Source organism: Nannobrachium achirus (assembly GCF_963921795.1).
Source record: "Nannobrachium achirus genome assembly, chromosome: 11".
Lineage (NCBI taxonomy): Eukaryota > Metazoa > Chordata > Actinopteri > Myctophiformes > Myctophidae > Nannobrachium > Nannobrachium achirus.
In genome coordinates this window covers 28,303,934-28,316,315 of record NC_137820.1, presented here as the reverse complement: position 1 = coordinate 28,316,315, position 12,382 = coordinate 28,303,934, and the positions used below count along the sequence as shown (strand labels likewise).

The following is a 12,382-nucleotide window of genomic DNA, read 5'->3' as shown; positions in this document are numbered from 1 at the left end:
TCTCTTTCTCTCATACACACACACGTAACATGGAATCATGTTAACTCATCTAGTGCCCATCCTGCGATGTCGCGCGAAATATACTGTATATACAGTAAAGCTGGCAGGGCTTACCTTCGGTCCTGTGAATAAGGCTGGCATGGGTGAAGTCCGCGATTCGTCTCCATCGCACGTCCAACGTGCACGCAAAAGTGTCACGGCCCATAGGAAACGATGTCTATTCTGAACTTTACAGTCCATTTTCTCCAAAAAAAGACTTTTGATGCGAATGCTGGCATGTTTACTCGATAAAATAGCTAAAGTATGGAGGCCGCCATCTTAGATCTCTGTTTACCATCTGAACAGGAACTTGTAATGGGTGAGTCAAGAACGATCGTCAAGAGGAACCGTCAGCGCAATCTACTTCCGGGCCTTCAAAATAAGAGAGTGGCCGCGAACGTGACAAAATGCGGGCACTCTGGACAACTTACCCTTTCATGTCCGGGCTCTAAATGGGTTAAACAGATTTAACCATCTTATATACTGTAGTTCGTTGACATTTTCCCTACCATCTCTTCCCAGGAAAATAGCCGATCCACAAGTTCCTGACGCGTCGCTTTGCGACACGGTATGAGTTGTAGATCTGCTATTTCTGCAGAACGTTTGCCCCCAAAGTAGGAACACAAGGGGTTCACGTGGTTACGATCCATATAGTTTCCTTCTCTTTTCCCACGTAGTTGAATATGATGGAAGCTTAGCAACAACCTGCCTCGGGGCTTAAGTGCTTTAGAGCAAGTGTCCTTGCAATACTCCTCCTAATTCCTGCCCTCCAGAGCCATTCAAATATGCAGCACTGATGGGTTGTTGTTGTGTCCGCCAAGGCCCTTTTCTCCCCAGATGAAAAGGCAAGGCGCTCATCTCAAACACCCGTCATCACGGGAGCACTTGAGAGCACTCTGGAGGCGGTGCACACTTTTCAGCTGACACTCAACTTCAATGGACACTGCGAACGGAAAGAAGGAGAGAATATTGATAACAAAGTTTTAAACTGACGGGTGTGGATGTGAATTTTACTCGAGATTGAGCAAAAGTTGACGTGTAAAACCAGCCTATTTCCCGGCTACAATTTAGTAATTAGCAGTGGTTCTCAAAGTGGGGTCCCCAGCTAAAGTAGTTAACATAGCATCACAATCATTTTAAACACTATCTATTTATATGTTGGCTATTCAAAAATAGCAGCTATACAAGCTTACAGAGCGTCACTTTTTGCAGCAAGCTAGTACAAGCTTGCATGTGCTGTTCTCAGAAATATCTGTGATGTTTGGAAAAGTTTTTATCATCAATAAGGTAGCTAATATGAACGATAGATAGATGGATTTAGAGTTAAAGTTTTACTATGTAACTTTTTTTATAAAACAAATCTTAAAATTGTCCTAACTGTTAAATCGCTAAAGTTTTAGAACACCCACTCCGTTATTTTCAGCTTCTGAAGCCTTCTCTTTATATGTTTTCTATGAGCCGTGAGGGGGGGAGAATTTCGCGCCATGATGACGTAATCTGCATCATCTGTATACGTTGTGTATACGTTGCCCAATCACATCGCCGATCATGCACACATGGTACACTACCGGCCAATCACAGCTTATCTGCCCTGGTCTTGAAGTGGGGTCGCCATATTTGTAGTCGCCGTGTGTCTCTTTACTCAAAAAGTAATCTCGCCTACCAGGCAGGGTGAAGTCGTCCGTTTCTCCGGAATGCCTGAACGCCCAGGAACCAGGGACCCCTCTAAAGATAGCTCTCGGCGTTGTGGAGGCAGACGCGGGGGTGTGAAGGTACGAAAAACGGGCGAAAGACGCGAACGCGACCGCGGTTTGCTATATGGCTACTGACCACTAGTTGAGAATCTTACACAGTATAGCTTTAAGTGCACAAATGGAACCACATGTAATTGTTTCTGAGATTAATTGTTCAGTTTGTGTTTCTGTTGATTTGTAATTTGAATTGCTGTGTTTTTATTCTTATTGACGTAAAGCACTTTGTGAGTCTCTCTGTGAGACGTGCTAAACTAAATGTACTTACTTACTTACAAATGGACCCTTAAGGGTCCATTACGGTTCCATTTGCAGTTCTTTACGGGTCCATTATGGTTCAATTTGCAGACCCTTACAGGTCCATTTGGTTCCATGTGTGCACACTCACACAGTTACAGACCCGTAAGCGTCCACTTGGACCCCTTGGTAGTCCCCGGACCCCATGTTGAGAACCAGTGGTACAGCGGCCAAGCGGTGTCAGTTTACCACCCTGCCATTGGCTACAGTAAATGCCACAAGCGCTAGCCTCTAAGCTAGTAGTTTCTATGGTAACTGAAATGAGTTCCCCCTTTCGAGAAGGTGCAGACAATGAAGTTATTAATGACATTCTAATTGACTGTGGCCTCTTGTCTAACTTTAAGGTGAGCTGTGTGACACAATGTTTTCTCTATTGGTGGCTGAACGTTCATACACACCCCTGAGGACAAGAAGAGCAACTCAATTACCTGCCACTCGTTTAGGCGTCGGGAGCCATTTTGCGTCGCCTGTTCGCCGGCGGAGCAGATTAAAGGGACCATATTGGGGTCAATGCGTGTCATTGTCTATTCACGGGCTTTTGGACTGCTGTATCGTACGTTAACATAGGGCCATTTGCCGTTAATTGCTTCGCTTTAATCTTAATGTTTTTTTACATTTTGTTATTGCACAGTCAAAGTCGTGGTGAAAGTCATTATGAAATGGCGAATGTACCTGCATAATCGAGCCAGTGTTAGCTAAAGCTCATTGCGCCGCTAATAAGTCGCGGGTGTTTGAATCAGCCTTTCTCCCAGGGACAGTATTTGTCTAGACTTTTCAAATCAATCTTTAAAATGCATTACTTTTTGCACTGTAAAGCACTTTGAGCTACATTCCTTGTCATGAAAGGTGCTATATAAATAATGTTTATTATTATTATAATTATTATATTAAAAAGCAATCGTAATTTAACTTGTATTCATTGGTTTTGAATTATCTATGGTATCTCAAGCTTACATTTAAAAGTCTCAACAACGTATTTCCTTCTGCGCTGAAATTAGCAGATGGCTTTCCTCAAATATCAGCCAAACTTTATGCTTTAGAAGAAATGGCTGGCAAAATGTCAAGTGAGTCTTAGTGGATTAAAAAGTCAGACTGCCATTGCAGTCGTTAAAAACAAAGGTGCGCCGTGGATCCTATTATGTTAAAATTGCAACGTGGGCTTCAGAAGCGTAACATACGGATTTGATTGGCCAAATCAAGCCGATTGGACACGCTTTGCACAATGTTCTCTGATCAGCGCTATAATAAATATCCTGATATCCTGCCACGAAGCAAATGCGGCAATAGTTCCCAATTCATCATGGGAGAGAGAGAGTGCTGCTGACTGACCCTGAACACTCATTATATTACTGCATTTTGGACACATGTAGTCATTGCTTCGGGAAAAAAGGCCACTGCATTGTCATCAGCCTGGATTTAATACGCACACACGGACGGACGAACGCGCGCACACACACACTAGGGCATTAACGACTTGTGATTTTTGCAAGTGGACTAGACTCAGTAAAAAGTTGAGTTGAAGTTGACTTTATCGTTTGATGATCACATCACACGACCCCCCAATTATTTTGGGGGGTCCCCAGATGATTAACTTAAAGGTGATACACCATGCATTTAAAAAGTATTTATGTCATATTGTTTATGTCCCAAAAACGTTTTTCAAAAGGTTTGAGGCTAAATTACCACTCCTGAATAGAGAGCCTCTCTCATTTTTGAATGGCTCTCAGAGCATTTCAGCTGCAGTACCACCTTTGGCCTGAACTGCGCCCCCCCCCCCCCCCCCCCCAAAAAAATATTTTTGAAAAAAAATATTTTTTTTGAAAAATATTTTTTTTTGAAAAAAAATATTTTTTTTAGTTTTTTTGTATTTTTGTGATGACGTCACAATCGGCAGATGACGTCACAATCGGCAGCAAATCTGGACAGCCTGTTCTGAGAACCTGTGGGATACTTTTAACCTTCGCCTTCTCAAAACCAGAGAAAGACACAACGGTCAGAAATGGGACTTTGTGAGGATAGAAGGTGCTAGTGGGACCCCAAAAAAAGGTTTTAAAATAGGAAAAGTGAAATTTCATGGTGTATCACCTTTAATGTGAAACATTGTTTTCTCACTCAACAGTAAACAAACAAACATAAAGTTTAAGTGTATAGAGGGTATCTTCACATTTCTAAAGTGCCAATTTAAGGACTTTTTAATACCTCTAAAATGACAAATTAAACATTGTCCAGAGGCAGAAATTTTCACAATAGAAAGTGTTATTTATTTTCAACTTCAACTTTCGACATTCTCTGGTGGTAGTCGACTTGTGTAATGATGTCGACTGAGTCGACTTGTCGACATTTTTGTTAATGCCCTAGCACACACAGGCAGACTGTCCTGACACTGGGGTTCATGTGCGTCTACTGTCTCCCACAGGTGATTTCCAGTTCTCTGTGTCGTCTGATGATAACTCTGAGTTCTGGCTGAGCCCTGATGAGAGCCCCCTCAACGCCCGGCTGCTGGTCTATGTGGGGCAGGTAAGCAACGTCTGCGTCTTTATATATTATATACACGTTGGTTGTTTGAAAAGGGTACGGTAAGGTTTTGTTTGTACTGTAAAGCTCCTTTCAGAATGAGAGTTACAAGGTGCTGGACAACAATAAAACATCTCGGTACATGACATAAAACAAAGCGGGTAAAGAAGCTTTAAAGTCACACGGAAAAGTCCAATTAACACATCTGGTGCCAACCCCGAGTTTCCCGAGTTTGTATTGATACCAACGCTGTGCCAACCCCGAGTTTCCCGAGTTTGGGCCGTTTTTGAAAAAAGATTTTTTTTTTTTTTTTTAATTTTTTTTTCAAAAAAAATTTTTGGACCTCCAGAAATGTATTAGGCATGATCGCGATCGCGAAATTGCATGTTTAACCCCCATACCAACCCATTCTTTCAAACATGGCAGCCATGTTTGTTTACATCTGTAGAAAACATAATGGCCCATAAATCATGAATGCCTGAACGGATTTCCAAGCGGATTTTTTTGTTTGAAAGCTGTGAACAGCATCTACACACATGGTGCATCATCTAGGCATGGGCGTGCACTTTTTACACAATTGCACAATTACATGGAAGTCTATGGTAACCATGGCAACGCGAGACATTGAAGAGAAAAAATCATTGCAACATAAGTGTTAAGAGCTCGGTGCTCAACAGTGGGACAAATAAAAATAACAACACCTGGGAACTTAAGAAGAGACTACCCCAATAAAGATTGCAGGGGTTACTGACGTTTCACCTTGAAGTGCCCTTTTATTTTTATGGAAGAAGAAGTTTGTCACACAAATTGAGTGTGCCCGGCTCAGTATGTGTCGGGCTTCCGTGTAACACAAAGATACGGAGTCTCCAGAGGGTTATCCCCTTAGAAACGGGAAAGCATCTGTCCTTTTAGATTTTAGCCATATATATGTAATTGCACCATACGTTTTTCTTTACGGCTTTGTATGACATTGTGTGTGAGTAAGCACTAATGAACCAGGAAGACTCCCTAATCAGGAGATAAGCGACCGCCGGGTCGCGTACACAAACTTTAGAAGGCAATGGTAGCCAATCGGGAGGGAATATGGGAAATGGGACATATCCATGTTGATGACATGACTTTACAGAGAATATCTAAAGGTCAGTTTTAACCGCACAGATTTTTGGACGACGTCGGTGGCGGAAGGCGGCGGAAAGCGTTTGCTGCCGAAGGGAGCCATCAGCAGCTTTTCGGCAAGAGACGCTTGCCGTCGATAAAGCCGTCGGGACCCGTTGTTGGAGAACCGGGCTTGTTCAGTCTTGAGACGTCTTTTTCTAGGAGTCGGTAGGATTGAGGGGGTTGTGATTGGACAGTTTTCTACTGATGCAGAACCACACAAGCCTTTTAACGCACATTTTAACTATATACCATATTCTCAATCTCAACTCTCAATTCCTATTCCAATCGAATCCAAAGCAAAGCTAGTAGGCTATTAATAGCGCTGCTGTGTTGTTGTTTTTTTTCCTCTCTGCATGGAGAACACAGTGCCTCCGTTTGCCAGATTCTGTGAGTGAACAAGCGACCAGGTCTACGAAAACGAGCCCAAAAGAAGCGACCAGTTTCACCTCTTGAGCTCTATTACATAAGCTATTTTCTAAAAGAATGTTGATTATAGGAAAACAAGATCAAAGTCGCTTATAATGAGCAGACCTGGCAACACTGCTTTCAGGTAGGCAAACGCTAACCTCGCCTCATCAGGCTTTCTGCTGGGAGAAAGCCTGGTCTTCGTTTACAAAACAGGTTGTTTGATCCGGTCTAGACCGGATGGCATCCTGCGTCATTTTGTATTCGAAACGGACTACACTTTGACAGGAAACACCAAACCGGAAACAGTTTCAACCCAGTTAGCGCATGCGCAAGTAGGGGTTAAAACTGTTTCCGGTTTTGTGTTTCCTGCCAAAGTGTAGTCCGTTTTGACTACAGAATTACGTAGGACGCCATCCGCTCCCGACCGGATCAAAAGCCCGAAATTGGAAGCCAGCCCAGGCTAGGCAAACGCCCTGAGTTCTAGTCAAAGCAATGGAAAGGATGCAGTAATACTGCTTCTACCACTTTTTCTAGTCACGTGTTCAAATACTGGATTGTGATTGGCTTAAAACAGTAGTAAATGAGGCCACAATAGCCGGAATGTGTGAAATGCCCGGATGTACATGCAAATGAGGCACATTTCCGAGATCAATACGCGATGAACGCATCCGGGGACTTCAGGAGGGAGTCGGAACGCTATGGTCGGAACACCTTTCCCCCCACCAACAAATGACGGTCGCAGCGGTCCTATGTTTACCAACGTGCGTACTATCGTCGCCGATTTATTTGGATCCAATGCAATCCGCCAACTTTAAAGCCCCTTTTCTCTGAACCTATGCCTTTCTGGAAGCGAACAGCCTCTATTTACGGCCGGAACGGTGCTTTTAACTGACGTTAGCTTAGCTGTAAGCTAGGCGACCGAGTATTTCCCGGTGAATCTGTGCGCAAAGGTGGGGGCTTGGGAGTGTGGGGGTCTGGGGGACACGCACCACCACTGACTATTGCTGATGATGGAGAGGTTCTATAGCTTAGCCTTTATGTATTGAAAATGAGAGGCACTCTTGCCGATTTAGTAAGAGACTCGTCTCCAATTGCAAGATATTTAAAAGTTATTTGGGGCCATGATGATGATGATATCCTTTTCTTCCCACAACTAGACTAAGGATTTTATATTGTCTGTGTTATTGTTTACAACCACTGAACCACAATTATTCACGTGTGGCAAGATTCACTCGTTTTTAGTAGGCTATATAGTGTAGGCTTAGAAGAAGCCTTTTCAGAAGTTAATTTAATGATTTCCATTTAATGATTTCATTTATCCTCATCTAATGCACCGTATGCACGCTGTTTAAAGGCCGTGTAGGCTTTTCAGAAGTTAATTGAATGTTTTCCATTTGCGCTAATTCACGCAACTGTTTTCGCCAGGTTTTAAGGTCTTATTTTAGTTGTTTCTCATAAGCTCGCAACCCTCCTTGCCCATCGGCCCCCACCTTTGCGCACAGATTCACCGGGAAATACTCGGTCGCGTAAGGCGACATCTGTCTCAGCATGGAGTTGGCGCCATCTGGTGGTGAGTAGAAGATGTTGTTTGTGGCACTATTTGTTGTTATGGCGGAAGTTTTATAGGCAATAATGATTGTAACTTAAGATCCTTGCAAGTTACAACTATGTGTTTTCTTTCATGTATATGGGAAAAAGTGGTAGAAAAGCTATTTACCACTCGGGGTCGGACATTATGCTCTGATAATGTCCTGTGTTAGGGGGTTATCGGACTCGGCTTCGCCTCGTCCGATCACCCCCTAACACAGGACATTATCAGAGCATAATGTCCTCTCACTCGGGGTAAATTGCTTACATAAGGACAGTAAGACACTGCTATAAGGATGCATGTCCCTCTGGGCAAATGTGTGTGTGGAGCACAGAGGTCCAAACGGAACCATCTGCATTCCTAACAGAATGTGAGATGTCACCGTGCTGCCATGGGGAGCAGGGATTAATTAGCCGCTGGTGAATATTGATGTGGCATTTAGAGCGGCTGCGGCTGCTAGAGAAATATCAGCCACGTAATGGCAGGGGAGCGCCTGCCACGGCCAGAGATCACAAGCTCTGACATTTTGTCGCCGTCAGTGGAGACCTCCTACGTCCAAAGCTGTTAGTTTTCAGGGTTTAAATTAAAAAACAGCTAAAGAAGCAGATCGTCAACCTCGAAACTCATCACTTCCCGTGTTTCAAGCTTGTAGATTTGATACTTTTGTGTTACGCTGTTAGTATTATGATAAAGTATTATGATCAAGTAGGGCGTGGCTGGTTCAGACAGGGATCTCCATTTGGGCATGAAAGTTATTGCGACCGTAGGTCGCATTTACTATCAAACCCTGCACAAAGTGTAAGTCAGTCTGTCTGTCACACCTCACACGTCACACTATTGCCCTGCTCATATCTCCGCAACTGTTGCCCCGATCCATGCCAAATTTTGCACACACGCTTCTTGCCTGCCAAACTACAACCTCCAAGGACCCCCGGAGCTCCAGGGACCCCCAGGTCCCTGGGGGACCCCCAGATGTAAAAAATGACCAAATGTGCTAAACTGACCAAATGACCACCCCAACGGGGCTGCTCACGGGGAATTCCCGGGGACCACCGACTCCTGGTGCTCCAGAACGGATGCAAAAGTGGTGGCGCCCCCAGTGGAGGACCCCCTACACTGCAGCTCACATAAAATGCCGTAACTCCGGCTGGGAGCGACCGGGACAGCCGGGGCCGGTACCTATTCGTCCGCCTTGGCGGCGCGGAGACCCCACCCCTCATTTCTCACATGGCCCTCTTCTAGCGCTACCATTAGGCCGATTCTTGCAAAACACATTTTTGGACACTGCTCCTACAATTTTTGCCCTAAAATCACGCAAATCGGTACACAGTATGTCTACACTCATCCCATCAACATGAATCTCTCCCATATAGCGCCACCTCCAGGCCGATTTTTAAAAACACATTTTTGGACACTGCTCCTACAGATTTTGCCCTAAAATCACGAAAATCACTACACAGTATGTCTACACTCATGTCATCAACATGGATCAGGAAGATTTTGGCAAAAAATAATTTTGCCCTATTTGTGGAGCTAAGTGACCTACGGTCGCTTATCTCCCGATTAGGGAGTCTTACTGGTTGTATGTATGATGTCAGATGTGATAGAAGTCATAGGATTTTCACATAACAAATAACTGTGTAAGCATGTTTGGGGTCTCACGGCATATCTCCATATACAGTACATGGATCTCCATATATGGGTAACTGGTCCGATATACATCACTGGACAGACGGCCAAGACATGGCGAGACCTCGAGGTTGCATGTCTCCCTGAGGCGCCTTACTAGTACTATATCGTCGTAGTCGCGTGGAAACCTTGTATGTCCAAAAACTTTCGTTTTAGATTTACCATTTAAAAAATGATCTAAACTAGTGAAAACAGACGATCTACAAGCACACAATGCCGGCGTTGTGTGCTTGTAGATCAGCTGTTTTCACTACTTTTGTGCGATGGCCTTGTATGGTGAAGCAGTGCTTTACTTTGCAAAAAAAATTACACATTTGAAACTTACAGATACAAGGTTCCTGCCCGACAGTGGCGATATACTATATTATGTAAGATTTTGACAAAATTTTAACATTTAAAAATGTGTCGTTTTTAATTATATTTTGATGCCAATACACCCTGTGGTATTGCTGTATTTAAGTAAAAAAAAAAAAAAAATCTTAAGTACCTCTTCCAACCCCCTGAAATTGAGTATCCTCCTTCACCGGCTGTCTTGTTCTTTCACGTTGCTCTCAACCCAATTCATTGCATGATGTAGTTTTAGTCTCATGGATAAAGAGGACTCTCTACTAGTTTAAAGTTAATACTTTTTTTTTGCTAGGCATTCACAAGTGGGCTGAAGAGAATGTGGCGTACGCATAACTGCTGCCTTTGCATATCACACTTGTGTGATTTTATGCCTAGCGCAGGCAGAATCGATGCTTTACTAATCTGGTGGAGGGGGAAAAGCTTAATGCTGGCTGTTAAGAGTTTCAGCTGTAAAGGCTAGAAATGTCCTTGCTCCTCTCTTAATTCTCCACAATGTTGTCAGCCTTCACCAGGCACGGCGTAACCATGTGAATTGGCTCGGGCCGAGGTAGATATTAGGCTTCTGGTCTTCAGGCAGGTTTGAGAGGGCTGTGTGCACCCGCTAAGACGTTCAAACTTTCACTGCCGAGAACCAGCACGTAAAGCCCAGGACAAAATGGACTTTGGATGTTTGTAGCCAAGCTAATTGGTTAGGGTTAGCAGCGGTGTACACACCATGAAGGAAACCATCCTGCCAGATATTTGAAGCACATTTCCTATAGTCCTTAAAATTCTGTGTGATTGTGTCTTGAAGATATCTGTGATAGGCTCAAACTTGTTCAGCAACTCTTTCTGGAATCACAGCCATAGAATTCTAATATAACTCATGACATAAACAACCATTTGGACCCAAAAAAAAATGGAAGATATGAAATTCTATCTGGAGGCACAACACACAGGTTCCAAACATTCTATAGGCCTGTACATACTCTCTCTGAAACCGGACTTTTCGTCAGAGAGTTCCGACTTTCCGATGTGCAGCTTTCCGTGCTTTAATTCGGCGTAATGCTTTTCAGAAGTTGCGAGTGACGTCATTTTGTAGTAGTTGAACCGGACCTTTCCGACGAAAAGTTCCGTTTCGGATAGAGAGAGTATGGACAGGCCTTATGCCGTCTCTGTCGGGTGGAAACCTGTCCGAAACTGTTACTTTTCAGGATTCAAATAAAATAAGATGAAAAAACAGCAAAAGTAGCAGTAGCAAAGTATTTATGGAGATAAGAGGTTTCTTCCCGACATCACCAATAATTTCTGGATTGAGTACACTCATTCTTTCTTCCCAATTAATACAATATATAGACGTGTCGTGTCTGCGACACGTTGGGAGTTTGTAGATGTTTGTATGTTCATGGTGTGAGACATCAGCCTACCACAGAGTATAAATCCAGCTTTGCTCTGCTACGCACACACACACACACGCACGCACGCACGCACGCACGCACGCACGCACGCACGCACGCACGCACGCACGCACGCACGCACGCACACACGCACGCATACACGCACGCATACACGCACGCATGCACGCACGCATGCACACACACACACACACACACACACACACACACACACACACACACACACACACACACACACACACACACACACACACACACACACACACACACACACGCATGCACGCACGCAAGCACACACACACACACACACACACACAATTGCTTTGGTGAGGTGAAACGTTTTTATTTATTTATTTTATTTGAAGCCAATTTTAGATCGCTTTGCTTCTTCTACATGTCAAAAAAATAAATAAATAAAAACACAGCGTCATTTTTCCGGTGTTCCTATTTTCCGTCTGTCTGCAGTGCACAGCCTGTACCAGTCACTGAAGGCCTCTCTCATTGCTGGAGCTTGTAACTCGTCTCCATGTTTCATATATGGAAATTAATGGCTTACAAAAGCAGCAAAAAGCTCTAGATCTGCTATGTTTGCTGTTTTTTGAAAACCATTTTTCCCTTTCTATACTATACCCAACTACTATACCTGAGTATTGTGTAGTTGTGAGCTTGTAGATTGACTATTTTCGGCAAAGAGGTTTGTTGTAGTGGGGGAAAAAAGAGCAGACCAAGTTAGTACAAGTTTTCTAAGTATTGAGGTTTTAGCAGCTGGATCACCGAAAGTACACTTTAACATGAATCCAACTCAACGTTACACCAGTAAGACTCCCTAAATCGGGAGATAAGCGACCGCCAGGTCGCATACACAAACTTTAGAAGGCAATGTTAGCCAATCAGGAGGGAATATGGGAAATGGGACAGATCCATGTTGATGACAAGAGATACTGTGTACCGCTTTGCGTGATTTTAGAGCCAATCTTTTGGAGCAGTGTCCAAAAATGTGTTTAGCAAAAGTCGGCCTGATGGTGGTACTAGATGGGACAGATGCATGTTGATGACATGACTGTAGAGATGCTGTGTACCGCTTTGCGAAGCCATCTATGAAATCAATACAAAAGTATGTATTGGGGGGGGGGGGGGGGTCCCTGCTTCATACCTCTCTCAGCTGAGTGGTCCTTGGCCTGAAAAACACTGAAGAC

At 43.8% G+C, this 12,382-nt stretch overlaps 1 protein-coding gene across 1 annotated transcript in view; it reads left to right on the top strand.

Moving 5' to 3' along the window:
• The window catches only part of b4galnt4a (beta-1,4-N-acetyl-galactosaminyl transferase 4a), a gene marked incomplete at both ends in the record, with an annotated part of 477,817 nt that overhangs the window by 287,462 nt on the left and 177,973 nt on the right, over positions 1–12,382 (top strand). Inside the window, one exon of the mRNA XM_080736977.1 lies at positions 4,504–4,604. Within this exon, the coding sequence (XP_080593103.1) occupies positions 4,504–4,604 (101 nt within the window). The remainder of the gene's footprint in view (positions 1–4,503; positions 4,605–12,382) is intronic.